Source organism: Eupeodes corollae, chromosome 1, assembly GCF_945859685.1.
Source record: "Eupeodes corollae chromosome 1, idEupCoro1.1, whole genome shotgun sequence".
NCBI classification, from domain to species: Eukaryota; Metazoa; Arthropoda; class Insecta; order Diptera; family Syrphidae; genus Eupeodes; species Eupeodes corollae.
This window is the reverse complement of record NC_079147.1, coordinates 156,830,311-156,849,613: the sequence shown is the minus strand read 5'-3', so window position 1 is coordinate 156,849,613 and position 19,303 is coordinate 156,830,311. Positions and strand designations below refer to the sequence as shown.

At 32.6% G+C, this 19,303-nt stretch overlaps 1 protein-coding gene across 3 annotated transcripts in view; it reads right to left on the bottom strand.

The window, feature by feature from the left end:
- Positions 1-4,767: 4,767 nt before the first annotated feature.
- The window catches only part of LOC129948798 (ribosome-binding protein 1), a 36,195-nt gene continuing 21,659 nt past the window's right edge, over positions 4,768-19,303 (bottom strand). The window contains exons 2-7 of one of the 3 annotated variants that reach the window (XR_008781962.1): positions 15,551-17,606; positions 10,314-10,397; positions 9,632-10,171; positions 9,440-9,559; positions 6,792-6,857; positions 4,768-6,370 (exon numbers count right to left, since the gene is read on the bottom strand). Coding sequence is in view for 2 of the 3 variants with exons in the window: in XM_056059843.1 (XP_055915818.1) it covers positions 6,849-6,857; positions 9,440-9,559; positions 9,632-10,171; positions 10,314-10,397; positions 15,551-17,524 (2,727 nt within the window). In the remaining variant the exon portion in view is untranslated. Of the gene's footprint in view, positions 6,858-9,439; positions 9,560-9,631; positions 10,172-10,313; positions 10,398-15,550; positions 17,607-19,303 lie in introns of all 3 variants that reach the window. The other 2 variants (XM_056059843.1, XM_056059855.1) reach the window with 2 other exon arrangements.

Here is a 19,303-nt window from a genome sequence, read left to right as displayed (position 1 = left end):
CGAAAACTTATTGTCATTTAAAAAATAAGTACTACTGGCCAAAAATGGCTAAAGACATAAAAGCGTTCGTGAGTGACTGCGATACTTGTAAAATGGTAAAGGCCCCAAATAAGGTTCTTCGGCCACCAATCACCAAGCAGATCGTGACGGAAAGACCAATTCAGAGGTTGTACATAGATTTTTTGGGACCTTATCCGCGTACGAAGCGAGGAAATGTATATGTTTTCGTAGTAGTTGACGCTTTCACTAAATTCGTGTTCCTCAAACCAATGACGAAGGCTACCTCGTCGAAAGTTATAGCTTTCCTCGAAAGCGATATTTTTCATACTTTCGGGACCCCTGAATATATTCATTCCGATAATGGGCGACAATTCATCTCCAGCGAGTTTAAACGGTTTTTGTCTAATTATGGTGTGCAGCACATCCGCACGGCACTATATTCTCCGCAGGCTAACATTGCCGAGCGCGTTAACAGGAGCGTTTTGAGTAAGTTGAGGGTGATGATATCTAAGGAGCAAAATGATTGGGACGTTCATTTGTCAAGCATAGCTTGCGCTCTACGATCCGATGTACATGAATCGTTGAATTGCCAACCATACTTTGCTCTATTTGGGCAAAACATGATATCTCACGGATCCTCATACCGACTTTTACGAAAACTGGATGCCCTGAACGACTCGGAAATGTTAGTCTTGCCAAATGCTGTAAAAACTGCCCTCGCGAGACAAAATATATCGAAGAATATATTCAGGGCATACGTTAAGTCAAAAAACACGTACAATACTCGTGCGAAAGCCGTCAATTATCGTGAAGGACAAGAAGTTTTTCATCGAAACTTCGCGCAGAGTAACTTTACTCAGGGCATTAGCGCCAAACTTTTGCCTAAATTTGTCAAATGTCGCGTTAAAAAAGTTATAGGCAGTGCCATGTATGAACTAGAGAATTTAAATGGCAAATCCTTAGGAATATTCCATGCCAAGGATATGAGACAATGAATATGATTTTCTTAATTTTTTTATTTTTGCCCGACTAGATAAAAGTTAAGTGGGTTCGCGTCCCACGTTTTCCTTGAATCAAATGATTCCTGGTAAAATAAAAATTTCATAATTCGTTTCACTAAGAAACATTTTTAAACCATTAAAAATGCGTTCTTCCGACGGCAAAACATTTTTTTTAACCTTCTATTTCCCGTCGGCAAAGCATCTTTTTCAAACTTCATTTGCCGACGGCAAAACAAAAAGAAAAAAAAAACAAAAACAAAAACAAAACTAACAAAATGTAACCATATGGTCATTGCATAACCAAACTCCAATTCTCATACAGAGGTATGTGTATATGTGCGTATGTATATTTTTGTGTTTACATTTTATTTGACAAGACTTAATCCGATTGCTTTATTGCCAATCAATACCTATAGTCTCTTTGATGTTTACTTCCTATTTTTTTTATGTAACGTAAATTCGTTTCAAGTCACGATTTTGTTTGGAATATTTTTTTTCGATCTCTGTTTTTATTAGATAGGTCGTGGGTTCCTTTGCATGTTCCTTGTGGGCGAGACACTTGCAAAATGCAAAGCCCTGTTACCTACAAGCTCATTTTCAAAATAACCGAAACCGGGTATCCCTAAAGTATGCAACAAAAAGAAGGCAAAACTTAATAGCTGGTAGCAATCGTTGCAGATACGGAGGCGGTAAAGTGGAAATGTTGGTTAGGAAGCTTAGGTTGAGTAGATTTTCTAAGAAGCAACATTTCCACTTTTCAAAAAGAGACCAATCCGCGCTGATTCAGAAGCGTGAGATAAAAACTGGGATTCGTGTGTTGGTGAAGTGGAGAACCATCAACGGGATAGGAGCTTTTTCTCTAATATATGAAAATGGGTAGTCCGCAGGTTGGCTAGGAAGCCTAGACCTTTTCCAAATATAATAGCCGGAGAGGAAACTTCTTTTATAAAAAGCCCTCAGTCATCTTAAAGTGAATCCGAACAATAATTTAAATATTCCAATTATCTTTGCCAAAAAAAAAGGCAATTGTTTTGTACGTTTATTTTTTTTTAAAATTACATTTAGTGTGCGAGCAACTGAAAAGAAAATAGTTATCCAACCACCAAGGTAAAATGTCGATTTTATTTGCAATTAGATATATATGTATGTATGTAATATAGGTATGCACGTAGATGCATATATAGAACTATATACATATAAGATTCTGTTCTTTGTGTTTAGATTTAAAAGTATTCCTTTTTTTATCAAGCTCCCAAAAGGTATTCTGAAGGATAAGATACCTATATAAATGTTGAATGACAAAGAATCAACAGGATTGCGTGGCCAGATTTAAAATCAGCATTCAGCACACCCCAAGCTATAGAAGCCCGGTAGCCTAGAGTGTCTAGGCGCCGACAAAAACCCCACCGTTAAACTTAACGCTGTTCGAAGCCGATGAATATAATACATATAGTTTTTTTTAAAGTTAAATTTTTTTTTGTTTTAAAATTAAAAAATTATCTTAACTAGTAAATTAAATTTGTGGTAACATCATTATCATTAATCAATTACGAAATTTTTTTGATTTGATACGTTCCGCGAAACGTAATATAAAATTAGTTTACATAGTTTGTTTGAAGTTAGTTAAAGTGAATAATATTTATACGTACATATATGCACCTTAATTACCATTCGTCGACCCAGCCTTCCAGCAGCAGTGGCCACTACAGCAGAAGAACGGGGTAAGTCGATTATGTTTCCTTTTTTACATACTATATACGAATTAAAATAAAAAAAAAAAGAAGATATACGTTCGTATATATATAACTTCAAACAAAGGGGGGGTTCCGCATAAAGGGGAGTTGAAATAAAGTTTAAAAGAACAAGAAGAAAAGAGATCTTGAAGATCCAATTTTTGGTAATAAAATCGAAGACGATTCTTATCGAATCAATGATAGATTTTGGTTGATTTGCGTATGATTGCCACTTTATTTTGTTATTAAAAATTAAATACAAGATTTAAAGTATTAAATTAATTTTTGTGTAAATTAAAAATTTAAATTTTGCTACATGCATATAAACATATATATATACAGTTTATAGCCTTTTAAAATTTAATTATCTAAATAAAATAATTTGTTATTTAAAAAGAAAAGCGATGGAATTTTTATGAAGCCTTAAATCATGAAGATGATGGCTTAAAGTTTTTTCTAAAGGGATGAGAGAGTAAGGGGAAAATGGGGAAGAAGTGATAAGGAAAAGAAGCCGAGGAATGGGGTTGTTCTTAGCGAGGAAGACAACCAGGTAGGGAGGGTTTATGATAAATATCTCGCGCATCACTACCACCGGGATGCTAGACTGGCATTATTTTTTGTGATGAGTCCTGGGTCGAAGAACCTTCGAAACCGCTGAGCTACGGGTTCAATTAAGCCAGTCACGACCCCAAACAGGCAAAGCGGCTCGTTACACATGTAATTAGAAAACTATCGAATAAAGTCCCTCCCTATTTCAAACATATTTTTGTTTCCATTTGAAGTGTCAAAGAAACATAAGTTTTATTAATTTATTGGACTTTATACAAGCAATAATAATAAGAAATGGATAGTCTTGGTTTATTTTTTGACGCTGAATCCAATGAGCTAAGGGCGCAAAATAAAGAAAATAGGAGAACATTGCAAGATGAAAGTAATATACGTGAACTATCTGACGCGGCGTAAGTAAAGTTATCGTCTAACCTAATTCTTATCTTCTAATAATTCTCCGATTCTCTTCCAGATTCAAGAAAAACTTTCGTATGAATAAAAATGCGTTTGCTTTTGTTTTGGAGCAGATTCAACGCAAATACAAAACAAATCATCGGTCTGATTGTGTCACTCCGAAACATAAATTAGCAGCTTGCCGAGGGAAACTACCAACATGGTGTTGGAAAAGACTTTTTACTTACATAACTATTTTTTTAAAAAAAGAAAACACTTTCCGTAACAAGAACTTGTCGGAGGACTTCGGAATTGTGTCTTGAAAATTGTGTTTGTATCTGTCAAGAATAAAACCAAACAATCGCATGCAAATTGCATGCGTTTATTTTTGTCGGAGAGAATGTCGGATTAGCTGATCGGACAACTACCTTGAAGCAAAATGTCTCCGATTCGGAGGAAATCAGAGAGTATTCCGCTCCGACGGCTACCTCGATAGGACCGATTATCTTAATTTGTCCAAAACGATGTTAAGAATTGTTCTACGTTTCTGAGAGACGAACAATACACCACCAGTGGAACTATTGCAGCAATACCTTCGACCTTTCAAAAATGTCTTAAGCTGGTGAGAATTCACGTTTTTTTGGGTATGGGCGGGACAAATTCATCCGCTCAGAACGACACACTTGAAAAGTAATATTTTGATTCGTTCAGTGTATTATGATTCCAACGGCACCAGAGCTCATTCCAAATTTTCTCGATCCATCAGATGGTATTTTGATTTAAAGTTTTTCATCTGACCATTCTTTTTTTCCAAAATGTTGCGAATGGAATAATTTAGAAGAAAACGACCCTTGAACTTTTTGAACCAAATTATAACATAAATAAATAAAACTAGTTTTTTTTATTGTATATCTATTATCTACGGTTTTCTTTTATTTATCATTTTTGTTTTATTTTCATAAAGCATTAATTTTGTTTGAATGTTTCATTTTCATTTCGAACTTTTTCTGTTCGTGTTTGTATAACATGCATACATGAATATATGATAACACATACATACATACATAAAATCTGAATCTGGATTTTTTTAATTTGTTTTTTTTTTTTTTGTTAAAATTTCTGTTCATTTCCTAATATCGTTGTTACATCAAATCAAATTATTTAAATTGTTTTTTTGCTGTTATTTTTTGTTTAAATAATAAACTAAAAAATAATCAATCTCGAGAAAATTTGGATTAAGAAAATAAAAATTAAAATCAATTTAAAAAAAAAAAAATAATAAACATAACCAAATATTTGCAATAACAAAACAAATAAACATTTAAATTTTTTTTACAAATATGTATAAATTTTGGGAAATATTTTACCACAAGAAAAAAATATTAAAACAAATAAAAATTGTTGCACAAATAAAATATTACAAAAGTATAAATGTTATAGTAAGTATAATAAAAAGATAATTATTATTGAAAAAAAAAATTAAATTATAAATAAAAAATACGTAATCAATAAAAAATATAAATTTAATTATAATAAATGGAATTATTTCTTTTTTTTGTCGTTTTTTTTTTGTTTTGTTTTTATTTTATATTTTGACTGAGAGGCTTTTATAGCAATAAAGAAAATAACATGGAATATAATTGATAATATTGTTCTGTTTCGCAAAATGATTTAATATATTTTTATTTTGTTTTTTAAAGATAGTAATTTTATTAAATTAAATGTATTTGTTTTTATTTAAGTCTAAGCATATATACCTTTTCAGATTTCAGCTGTTTTTTTTGTTTTTTATTTAACAGTTCATTCTATTTTTTTTAATTATTATTTATTTATTTATGTGTGAATGGGTGTTTTATTTATTTAATCCTATCGTTTTTTTGTTTTTTCTTTTAATTTGACACTATCATTCAGTTCCTTGTTTTTGTTTTTTTGTTATTTTTGTTTAGTTTTTTGTTTCCCATTTATCTCAAACTTACTTACAGAAAATTAAACTTAAAAAATTGATTATTTTCTATTACTTTCTCATTTTAAATGTTTCATTCTAAAATTGCACAGCGAACAAGTGTTTCTTAATGTCTTCCTGTATTGTTTTTATTCCACTTTTATTTTATTTTGTTGTTGTTTTTCTATAAATCAGTTTGTATTTTTGTTTTGTTAACTTTAAGAAGAAAAACAATTCGTTTTCATTTACAAACAAAAATTAAAACATAAACCAGCATAATTATAATTTTTTTTTAAAGTTAATTCGAATATATCGCGCTTGTTTCATCGTTTGTTTTATTTTTCTTTCTATTTTTCGTAATTTTGTTTTAAACCCTTCCTTACTAACCTCGTGTTAAATTTGTTTTGCAATTTTGTTTTTGTTTTAGATTTAATTCCGATTGTTGTTGGTTGGTAGGTTATTTTGGTAACCGTTTTCTTAAAATATTAAATGTATATTATATAAAAATAGATTCATTATGAATTAAATTTATGTATAAGTGATTTTGCTTCTTGTTTCTCTTTATGTATTGAATAAATTTTAACAATTTTTGCTTGCTAGACTTTGGCTAGGAATAATGTAATTTGTTTTTGTTTTAAATTTCAAAACTTAGATAGAAATTCTTGAGCTAGCTCTTATCTTATTTTTGAGTGGGTTTTTTGTTATCCAGTCGAATGAATTTGAAAATTCTATCGCTGTTTTTGTTTAAAATTCTAAAATTAAAAAAAAGAAAACAAAATGATAGCTATTGTTTGTATAATAGTAAATTATATATTTTTTGTAGTCTTAGAAACAAACAAAAAGTTGTCCGTTAGTTTGAATATTTCAGCGCAATTGATGTTGGAGTTTTATTTTTTTTTTATTTTAAATGCTCATTAGATTTTTTTCAAACAGTACAATGGCAATGATTATGATGGTAATGATCAGTTAAATTTTTCAGATTTATTTTCAAATTAAAAAAGAAATTCGTGTTTAATTAACTGACTTTCTGTTCATTTTGTATTTGTTTATTTATTATAGGTGTAAAAAGTCATATTCTAATAGTTCATCGATTAGAAAATGATTTATGTTTATTTTGTTGTTTGTTTTTTTTTTGTTTTATAATTTTTAGTTTTTGTTTTATTATTTCATTACGTTAAGTTCTGGAAGGCAATCTTAATCTCCATTTGTATCTGATGAATTTACTCAACATTAAATGTCCTGTAAATGTAAAATTAGAAACATGTTTAGATTTAGATATTTGAAATAGCATTAAAATAGCAACTATCGCGGTCATTTTGTGCAATCATCGAAATCATCTCAACTTTTTCTATTTTCTTTACTTCTTTATTAAATGCAGCGAAACTTAGAATATCAGCTTTTATCAAAGAGTAAAAGTAGGTAAATTGAATTGTCATCTCCTTAACTTTTGGCTGACATTTTTGTCAGATATGAAGAAAGAGATATTGAACAAATTGTGTGGCAGTGAAAGTAAAATCCTAAAATCATCCATAATGACTTTGGTTTTCAAATAAATGCATTGATATATAATATTTTACGTATTTAGAATTGGTTTGAAAAAAACAGAAGAAAAAACAACTGGATCAGGTTAAAGTACGTATGTTACTGGTTGTTTATTTGACTTTGTCTTTATTGGTTGTTAAAAAACCTGTTGTTTTGCAAACACAGTGAAATCAAAAATTTAATTTTGACAGTAACAAACTTCAAAAATTTGCTCAATTTATTTACTAGTTTTGAAATTCAGGGATTCCAGCATATAACTTGCTACAATCAAGGAAAACAAAAAGAAATATCCTTATATACAGTGTATCAAAATAAAACTCGTAAAAAACATTTAAAACGTGAGTAATATAAAACCATTTTATTTTAAAACAGATTTAGCAATTTTATACCCCTATACTACTTGACTTCGATTGACTCGATGCGAGATAATTAATGTGTGGGTGTGAGAAAAAAGTGTTACGTCTGGCTAATTGAGAACCTTTGATTCGATTCAAATGTCATATATTTTTAGAAGTTTGATCTCAATTTATGTAGTTATCGAATTTTCGTTGATTTGAACGTCATTTGTATTATTATTTGTCGAACGTTCATATTGTGTGAAAAAAGTTAAAACCTTGTGTAAAATAAATGTCGGAAAATAAAAATAAAGGTATATGAGAGAACTAAATCAGTTCAAAATGTAAGTCGAACTAATGGAATCGAACCTGAATCTAGTAAGAGGTGGAGAAGTTTCTTTGATTCTTTTGGAACAACGTACATGCATAAAACGGTGCGAAATCTGGTTATAACTTGGAATAAGCAAGTTTTCAATTTCATCAAGATAATGATCCTAAGCATAAAGTTTACAAAATTCGTTCTTGGCCGCAGTTGTGTACAACTGTCCAAAAATGATTGAGAAACCACCGCAATCACATGACATTAACGTCATTGAAAATGTATGAAGTCATTTGGAACATGTTTCCAGTAAAAATTACCTTAAAAAAGTGCTGCTGAAAGAGTGGATGGACAGAAATAGATATTTTCCAAACAGGTTAAATGCTGTTAAAGACAATAAATGCCTTTCAACTAAGTGTTAACTTATTGTCTTGGTTGGTTCAGTTTCTTTTGTTGTTCAAGCATAGCTCTGGTGTGAATTTTCAATTATTTTTAATAAAAGTTAAAATTATGTTGTGTTTTGGTAATTTTAAATAAGTTATTAGTGAAAAACAAATCTCAGGGGTACTGTACTGATTTTTTTTTATACACCATAGTTCAATCGAATCAAGACGAATCGACTTTAAAAACTTGGTTTTTCTATTGCATAAAGTTACTTACTGGACAAGGAAATATTGTCAATGATAGAATATAAGTGTTAACTTATTGTTTTGGTTGGTTCATTTTCTTTTGTTCTACGAGCATAACTCTGGCGTGGAATCGGCTAAGGTGATTGTTGACTATCAATTTTTTGATAATCAAATTGACTATCATTTTCATTCCGTCTGTGTTATGATGATTCAACTCAATTCAATTTGATTGAACAATTTCAGATTCAAATTGTCAGAATTCGTTGTTGCCTTGGTGAAATTTTAAATTGATTATTATAATATATCTAAATAAAAGCTTCAAATTGGCTGATTTTGAATAAAATTCTTACTTTTCTTGCTTTGTTTTTGAATGTCGTAAGCTTTGTCGGTCACAGGAATGCGTTTTTTAAAAGAAACAAAGTGAACTAAGAAAATTTTCCAGTCGTTTGTGTAAGCGTCTGGTAGCTCTATTCGGAATAAACAAATTTGTTTGAAAACGACTATCACATTTTTTTGTGATAGCTTTTTAGGTATCAATTTGACTATCACCTTATGTAGATCAAATTCGATCATTTTGATTGTCATTTATGAACAATCACCTTAGCCGATTCCACCCCTGGTGTGAATTTTCAATTATTTTTAATAAAAGTTAAAATTATGTTGTGTTTTTGGTAATTTAGAATAAGTTGTAAGTAAAAACAAAACTTAGGGGTACTGTACGACTTTAACTTTGATACACTGTAGTTCAATCGAATCAAGACGAATCGACTTTAAAAACTTTGTTTTTCTATTGCATAAAGTTACTTAAAGAAGATATTAGGCTATTTTTTAATATTCAATTCCAAAACATTCGACGACAAAAAAAGGACCCACAAAAGAAAGAAAGCAAAAATAAAATTTATATCTAGAAAACCCATTTTGTATAGATCATTTTTTTTTCGGATTCAAATCATAGAACAAAAGTATAAATGATTCTTGTTTTTCATTTTAATTTACTTGTTTTTCCCCGTTAGAATGTTTTAATAAATTAATTTCTTCCTCCTTTGAACGAACGATACTTCTCCAGTTTTCTTCCTGTTCACGGGCACGAGCTTCAAGCTCTAATAATGTATTCCCCTGAAATAAATGAAAAAAAAATCATAATCACATAGAATTTAAAAAAAAAAAAAATTAAATAAATAAACTTACGGTCTTTGTAACGAGTTTTGTCAACTCTTCTGAGTTCGCTCGCAATTGAGCGTTTTGTGATTGCAGTTTGAGTATTTCAGCTTTGTCAGCAGCCGACGACGCTGATTCTACATCGCTACTACCGCTGCTGCTGCTGCTGGTGGTGCTGGTGCTAACACTACTACTATTTATAATACTATCACTAATATTTTTTTTATCTTCACTATTATTTAAGTTATTATGATTATGTGAAGAATGATTACTACTACTGTTGCTATTTGTTGCTGGTATATTGGTGGTGTTAGTGCTGGTGGTGTTAGTGGCTGTAGTTGCACTATTTTTACTTATAGATTGTTTAACATGTGTCGCTAGGACCTTTTCGACCCATTGATCGAACGATAACGAAAGTGCTGATCCGGCATTTGCTGCTACTGCATCCGGATACAAACGTTCTAGTATATCGCGGATTTGTTTTTGTTGATTACCAGCCGGATCTGGTTTAATTGTAACTACTTTTTGTTGTTCTTGTGAAAGTAGTAGCGCATGATTTTGTTGTTGTTGCTGTTTAAATAAAAACAAACAAATTTTATAAATATTAGACAAAAATATTAATTAAATTGAAATAAGAAATAAATAAATTTGTTGTGTTGTTTTGAAAGGATTTTTGTTTGTTTTGATAGAAAATAACAAATAAAACACTTACACCTAAGCTGTTGCTAATTTGTTTCTTTGCCGTTTCAGCGTTTTGTAAAGCCTCAACCAACTTCCAGTTTTTAGTACGCAAGTCCTACGAAACGAAACATAACAAAATATTGCGTTGCAGTTGTTTTTTTTTATAAAAAATTTGTTTTAAATTCTTTTTTGTTTGTATGTAGTTAAAATTTGAAGATAAACAAATATTAATATTCAAATGATGCGTAAAATCAAAGTGTTAAAATATTACAAGAAAAATGAAAACAATTTATTGCAAAACTACATTTTAATGTAAGTTATGTGTCGGTCTAAAACTGGAAGTATGGTATATAACAATGTTTTGATTTATGCAGCAAAGTCAGTTAGTTAAAAAAAAAAACTTGGTCTTAGATTAGGACCCTTAACCACAAGATTATTGTGCTCATATTAAAAGTGTAAGCGTCCATGAGTGTTGCGTATTAAATTGAATTTTAACTTTTAAAGTTTAATGTTTGTATTCTCTTATAATTGTAGTTTTTTTTTATTTTCGTCAAAGTCTAAGTAGATTAATAAATATGATCCTTAAATGTTTACTTCGAAAAAAATTGAAGTGATTGTGAAAAGAAGACAAATTGTGTGATGCGACAAACATTATTTTTGGTTTTGAAATCAATAAAATTAAAAAGATACTCATAAACTTTAATGAAACCAAACTTCAGAATTGTTAAAATCAAACAAATTGTATCGTTTGTGATCGGTAAGATTCTGGATAGTGTTCTTCTAATAAGAACACTAAACGTTTAAGATAGAATAAAAGAGGTGCACATTGGTTTTGCATTCTTCAACATTCCAAGACTTTGTGATAAGGACTTCCACATTTGCGCAATATGGCTAAAAAATAAATCTCTGTACTTTTTACTAAGGCTTAAGTTGGGCTTGGATGTAAACTTATGGGCATTTTAAGATAAAGGGAGAAATAGAACTGGCTATTTCACTGTTCATTAAAAACGATGTTCAAGTGACGTAATTGAGCATCTGTTGAATACTGTCCAATAGGCTGTAGAAAGTTTCTGGAGCACGAGTTAAGAGATGGAAGTTCTACCCGTGGACGTATTTGTAGATTGTTGCCAGATACAAAACAGAGAGACATTTTTTGCATCGTCCTAGAAAATCCAAACATCTTGCGACGTTTTTAGCGACATCGCGTTCCACAAATGGTGATTGATAAAGCACACATAGAGAATAACGTGGTGTTCAGTTTCACTGATGCAAGAGCTACAAATGGATAGTGGCAAGTGGTTGGATCTCGATCTAACGATACAAGACAGCATTGAGTCTTCGAACCACTAAATTCTACTCAGTTCCTTATTCCCCATTCGCACAATGCTGTTTGGAATTAAATAAACAAACTAAGCATATGTTTTCGGTACAGTTTCCAAGATGAGTTATGATGATGTGCGTTTAAAAATGAATATGAAAAGCTAAGAACACTATCGTCAGCAAAACAATTAGTTCGGTTAGAAGTTGCAATCACAACATCATTAATAAAAATAAAATAGTGTCGGAGATAACGCATAACCCTGAGGCACTCCAGCATTAATTTTGTGGTTTTAAGATTTGGACCATCCAATATTACTTGTGTTGAAGGTTTTGAAAGGTAATTTTTTATACAACTAAGAAGGGATGAATTTAAACTAAAGGTACGCATTTTTAGTACGCACCATCGAATATTCCCTCTATCATAAAGAGTTCACTATGGTTGCTTTCCTTGACATCGAAGGTGCATTTAACAACGTGGACACATCTGCAATCACATCTGCACTGACATCTCTAAATGTAGAGAGTTCGCTTCGGGAGTTAATTCATTTAATGCTTACTAGCAGAATAATTAACTCCAAACTAGGCAACTCTTCTAGTAGGCGATTCGTTAGTAGAGGGACACCGCAAGGTGGTGTTCTATCCCCTCTCCTCTGGAACTTAGTGGTGAATGAAATCCTAACTAGTCTGGATTAGGAGGGTTTCCGAGTGATAGCCTATGCGGACGACGTTGCTATAGCAGTTTCAGGAAAGCATCTTAATATCCTAAAAGAACTCTTACAAAATGCCTTGAACAGACTAATACTTTGGGTTGATCGGTGTGGACTGGGTGTTAACCCACACAAAACTGATCTGGTCTTATTTTCGAGGAGATACAAAATTCCATTTGTCAAGCCTCCCTATATTAAAGGAATCCAATTAAAATTCTCAAACAAGGCAAAATACCTGGGTCTTGTCTTAGACAAAAAACTAAATTGGAAACGCAACGTACAGGAAAGAGTCAAAAAAGCTACTGTAGCTCTCTTTTCTTGCAAAAAAGCTATTGGTAATAAATGGGGTTTACAACCCAGAATCACGCATTGGCTATACACATCGGTAATCAGACCGATTATAATGTACGGTGTGGCAGTATGGTTGACTGCTTTAAAGAAAGGTATAAACAGGGATAAGCTAAATAAAGTCCAACGTTCAGCTTGCCTATGTATAAGCGGATCGCTTCGCACGACCCCATCTGTGGCACTGGACACCTTACTCTACCTAACATCTCTTGACATATTTAGCAAACAAATAGCTGCAAGCTCTGCTATTCGCCTCAAAGCTTCGTCGCAGTGGACTAACAACAACATTGGCCACTCCGTAATTCTAAGGTATTTAGAATCAATTCCAAAGCACACAGACTACACCATCCTCCAACTGCAATTCGACAGAAACTTCCAGATTTCTATACCTCCCAGATCTTTTTGGGAGAATAGGACATTCTTGGAAGACGAGTCAATCCATTTTTACACAGATGGCTCAAAAACAAAAGAAGGGGTTGGTGGAGGTGTGTACTCTGAACGACTTAAATTAAGTCTCTCATTCCGCCTTTCCAATCATTGTAGCGTGTTCCAGGCGGAACTTTTGGCGATAGAGGAAGTCTTGTCCTGGCTTAAAGAAAACGTGATATCAACATCTGATATCCGTATTTTCTCAGACAGCCAGGCCGCTATCAAATCTCTGGACTCTGTATCTACAAACTCTATAACAGTCCATAACTGTCGATCATCTCTAATGGAGATGGCGCAACAGTTTAATATTTACCTTTGCTAGGTGCCGGGCCATAGAGACATTCCAGGTAACTGTAAGGCAGATGAACTCGCCAGGAATGGTACAGTACAGCCCATCTTACCACGTTTGGCAAGTACTGGCATACCAATCGCTACTTGTAAACTGCTGCTAATGCAAGACGCTGCGAAAAGGGCAGGCACCAGGTGGAACAACATCTCCACGTGTCAAGCCACAAAAAACATCTGGCCAACACTGGATATAAAACGTTCAAGGTGCTTGCTCTCTCTAAGCAGATCGCATATAAGCTCGATAATAGGTGTCATAACCGGACACTGTCTAATAGGAAAGCACGCCACGAGACTAGGCGTATTCTCAAATGACTTTTGCAGAAGCTGTTTGGACGAGGAAGAGGAAGAAACGGTTCATCATCTTCTCTGCACATGTCCTGCTCTAGCTCGAAAACGCAAGAATTACCTAGGAGAATTCTTCTTTAACGATCTAAACGATCTAAATCATATCGGTATAATCAGCCTCTCACGTTTCGTAAGGGACTCAAGCTAGTTCCATTGAGCTTTTTTTTTTTTTTTAATAATCAAATTTTTCCAAAACGATGTAAAGACTTGTTTCTGTGCGATGAACCATAAGATCGCCAGTGGACCTTGAAAAGAAGGCAGACGATTTGAAACTATGCTGTGACAAAGTAATTAAGCTACACATCTTTTTCAAAATAAATAGCGAATTCGTTTTGCAATGCAAACAATAATTCGCAACATTTATTGGAGTTATAAAACAAAAATAAATCTTTATTCGTCCTGAAGGAAAGGAGTTTCACTTCACTACAAAAAAAAACAGTAAAACGATCATGGTGTGGATTGCTTTTCCTGGTTTGGTTTTGAACCGTTCAATTAAGAAGATAACGATCTTAAGCACTCTTTAAAATTGTCGAGTCCTTGGCGATCATCAAATCTCTGTTGTACCCTGGCCATCTCAGTGTCCCGAAGTCAACGCGATTGAGAACTCCTTAGCCACCAACGTTTTCAACACCAACTATGACTTGTTATACAAAAGCAGTAAAACAAAATTCCGTTTTAAGTTAATGCAAAAAACTTATAACGTGTCATATGGAGCGGCTTTTCTGGATATTGAAAAACCAATGAAACAGAAAAAAACGGATAATAAACTTGGTTTCACTAAAAAAAAAACAAATTGCGAAGGTTTTAAACAAAGAAATTCCGCTATTCGGTCGTATAATTAATTAAACTGTTTATAGATTAGTTGATTTGTAGATTTCCCTGTTATTTTAAACAACTGTGTATACTTCCATCAATCAATCAATAGATAATGTGTACATTTGCCATTGATCAATCTCTTTTCTTTCGAAACATTCAAAATGCGAATTAAACATTGCTGTGCTTGTGGGCTGCATTTTATCCCCAACTCAATATCTTGTATAAAAAGTCTAAACCACTGAATTGTTTCTCTGACGATAGTACATTTAGCTTTACATATTCGTTTTTAGAATCGCACCAATGGTTTGATAATTCTTAACCCCCATTGATCCAACAGCTTCTACGCTAAACCACTTGTGGGGGTAAAGTAAGGAAGCGTGCTCAAGAAAGAAACTCTTGTGCGTTAACTTTTCCTCAGCCAAGTAAATATGCGGACTGACATCTTAAAAAATGAGGGATATAGTTCGCAGAAACCACACCTACGCCTCTGGCGGGCTCTGTCATAGGTCTTCGTCTAGGAATAGATCTACTTTGATTCAAGTGTGACGATTACAAGACCAAATTTCAGTCCACTAACCTAACTTATCCATTATAACTTATTGGAGCCTAATGTATCAAATATTTGTATCTCTTGTATATCGTGGGAATATTCTGTAAATCTGTGATATAGCCTATTGCAATGCCGCAAAACCAAACTAAACGAATTGAAAATTATTTCCACATGATATTAAAAACAAAACTGTAATTTTAATTCAATTAAAATTAAAGTCACGGCAGTTGTAGAAAAATTATACTATTCTATAAAAAAATATTTCTAAGAAATGAAAAACTAAAGTTATTAAAAAAATGAAAATTAAACCACCAACAAACGAAAATTATGCACTTACATTATTAACACTTCTACAACAAATTAAATAGAAAACAAAACAACAATTACAACAAACAAACTACTTACATTATTCTTTTCTTTTTGCTCTTGAATTTGTTTCATGAGTTCATCTTCTCTGCTGGTTAACTGCTTCATCGAGGTCTCATACTCTGAAATCTTCTTATCCTTTTCATCCAAAGCTGTCTGCAGGATATCCAAAGTATGTTGCAAATCGTTTTGTTGTTTGTTTTTCTCTTCAGCCGAATTATTAATGCCACCAATCTCTTCACTTAGTTCCTTATTTGCCAAGCTTAAAGTATCGATTTCCTGTTGCTTGTCACCCAACTCATTCAATGCCATATCTAACTCAGACTGTTTTGAATCTAATGCATTTTGTAAATTACGAAGTTCAACCTTGCTCGATTCATGTTCACCTACGGTGGTCTTTGCTTTTTCTAGCTCATAACGTTGTTTATTTATGACAACTTCAGCTTCATCTAGTTTTTGTTCGAGCACATGGATTTTATTCACTTGAGTGTTGATGATTTCATTAGATTTTTGTTTAGCATCTTCAACTCCTTGATGTGAAGCATTGACTAATAATTTCAAATCATTCACACATTGATCTTTGTGGACAAGTTCGGCTTTCAATTCGCTAATTGCTTGTTCTTTATGAGCCAGCTCAGTTTGTAGCATGGTAGCACGTTCATTTTCGCGTTGCAATTGAACAAGAACCTCTTGTGAACTAGCTTGCTTCTCAATACGCAATTTATTTTGGAATTGTTGACGTTCCAATGTGAATTTATCATTGAGATTTTGTATTTCCTGGGTCATTGCAGCTAGTTCGCTCTTTTTAGCTTGAATTTCTTCAATGTAACCCTTTACATTGGCATTCATTTGAGCACGTTCAGCATTGATCTCAGTACGCATTTCACGTAGCTTAGCTTGAATACCAATTGAAGATTCTTGTTCCTCTTGTAAAGCCTTTTCTTTTTCTTCCAATTGCTTTTTCAATTTCTGAACAATATCATCGCTCCATTCAGAATGAGAAGCTGGCATATCTTGTTGTTTATTTAACAAGTAATCAATGAGAATTTGAATTTCGCTGCGATTCAATTCGGCCCGACCAAACAGATTCATCAAGAGACTCACACCAATAGTATCGTTTTCGTTAATCTTGTCCAAGGCAATGTTATCCTTATCGTTCTTCTTCTTATTTTGCTGCTTTAGTTTGTTACTTTGATTTTTGGGTGAACCAGTGCGTACTGGTTTCTCTTCCAATTGTTTCAAATCCTTGGAAACGCTGAGAATTTCAAGGGTGGTGCCTGTGGATTCTGGTGGTGTTTCTTTCTTGGGTTTATTGGTCTTCCTTTGATCCTTGGGTTTTTTGTTTTCGATATTTTCTTGCTTCTTCAATTCAACAGCATCCTTGGGTGGCTTTGTTTCAAAATGATTCAAAGCTGGCTTCTCCTCGGCAGCGGGGAATGCCAAATTTTCTTTCACCAAAACTTGCTCGTTCTTATTAGCCAAGATGCCAACAGTACCCTTAGAATTAGTAGCATTTTTGCGTTGCTTATTGGACTTGTTAGTTGTTTTTTGATTGTTGCTATCGGCACTCGAACGTCGCTGGCCGACATTGCTTCCATTGTCCGAGGAATCAACAATTTCAGCTTCTGGTGCAGCAAATTCAACATGAACCACAGGCTGGACAGATTTCTTGTTGGAAACTGCTTGTTGTTGTTGTGGCTCTTCAGGAACATCTTCAATTGATGGATTCTCGGATTGGGCATCGCTATCATCAACTTCGGTCGTATTGTCTTCGCTTTTCTTTTGTTGTCGCTGGCGTTTTTCTTTTTTAAGTTCTTTTTTGCTTGGTAACTTGGCACCACGGGCTTGCTTTTTAGCTGCCTTTGCGGGCCCATAGATTTTTTCAGTCATTGCTTTCTTTTCGGCAACGATTTCCTCAAATGTTTTCCGACGGAAAAACTTGTTTATGAATAGCAAAGAAAACAAAGAGACCAGGAATACACATGCGATTATAATTAAAATTTGAAAATCCATTTTTGCATATCTTCTACGGGAACAATTTTGATGTTGTTTTTAACTAATTTTTTTGTTTCAAATTCCTAAACAATTATTTATTCTGTAATGAGAAGAATTAAAGAAAAGAGGAATACATTAATAAGTTTTCATTAATTAAACAATTAATAATTAATACAAAGGAATTAATTTTTTTTACTTCCTACAACTTGCTGTTTTTATAAGAAAGTACAACTGACTATTGGACAGAAAAACAACAATGATTTGGTTTTCTTCATCATTCGATGTAGAATTGGAAGTGATAAGTGTATATGGAAGATTTGCAACAAAAATTGATTTTATAAATTCAAGGTTTGTCAATGAACTTGTACCTATTCGATATCGATATTAAAATGAACTTACATGAGTGTGTTTAATGACTGATTAGATTAATTCAAAACAAAAATACATTCATACATATATTGAGTCTTCTGAACTGAATGGAACAATATGTTCAATAAAGAAAATGTTTTAGAAAGGGTATTTTTTTTTTGATATGTGGTTTTCAGTCTGGAAATTTTTTTTAACAACGTATAATAAAGGCTTGATTAGTGCGAAGCATTAATTTGTTAAAAATAGCTTCTGGTGAGCGGATTTTCGGGTCCAGAGAACAAGGAACAGTCAAAACAACGGAGTTCACTCGGCGAAGGAGGCGAAGACGACCATACCGGAAAGGTTATACATCGACTACCTGGAGAAGGGCAAAGCAATCAGAGGGTTGTACCTCTGAAAAAATTGCCGCATTTAGCAAAGAAAAAAGGTACTTTCAAACCTTCGCACTCGCCACGGCCAAATTAGTCGAATTGCTGCCCATCCACCATATTTTCGACTGCGACTTCTTTTTATTTCAAGACTTAAAAAAGACACTCGCCGAATAGGAATTTGAACCAAATGAGGAGGTCATTGTCGCTCCGGAGGCTTATTTACCAGACTTTGAGAAAACCCATTTTTTTAGACTGGTTAAAGAAATTGGAGCATCATTGGGTCAAGTTATAGAGTTAAAAGGCGATTATATTAAAAAATAAATTAAACTATTTCAAACTGTTTGTTTTTCTTTTGTAGGCTAAGTATTTATCGGACCGCTACCGTAAAGCTAAATGTTTGGCCATAACATTAAATTGCATGCGTTATATTTCTTCCTGAAAACCAAACGTCTAAAAACACACCCTTTAAAGAAAGCTTACATTGTGAACATGGGAAATGTTAAATCTAAAAATCTATTGGAGACAAAGAAACATTTATTTTAATAATTAATGGTAAATCAATAAAAATCCTCATTTAGCCTTTTTACGATAGTTCAAGTTTTTCTCTTGAAAGTAAACTTATTAAACTTTTGATAATTAGTTTATAAAAAAGAAGAAGGAAACCAGTAAATACATATATGAAAAATAATCAAAAATACTCATTTTAAATCCACATTTTAATAATTCTCTTTTTGGTTTGGATTTTTTGTGTCTTTTCCAAATAAAACCGTTGCTTGACTTTATACTTTTGGCATAACAACTTTTCTATACTTAATTGCCTCCTATCTGGGTAAAAATAAACACCCACATTAATAAATTATTTAAATACAAGTTATTCTAGTAATTACTATGGTATTTCCATATTGTAAAATCAGATATGCTTGTGTCAATTTCCAATTAATTTTGAATATTGAATGAATAACGTTCACACTATGTGAGTCATAAGGGTTTAAAAAAAAAACTTGCGTTTAAAATTGCCATCCATTGAGAGCCAATGAGTTCTACATTGATGACGCTA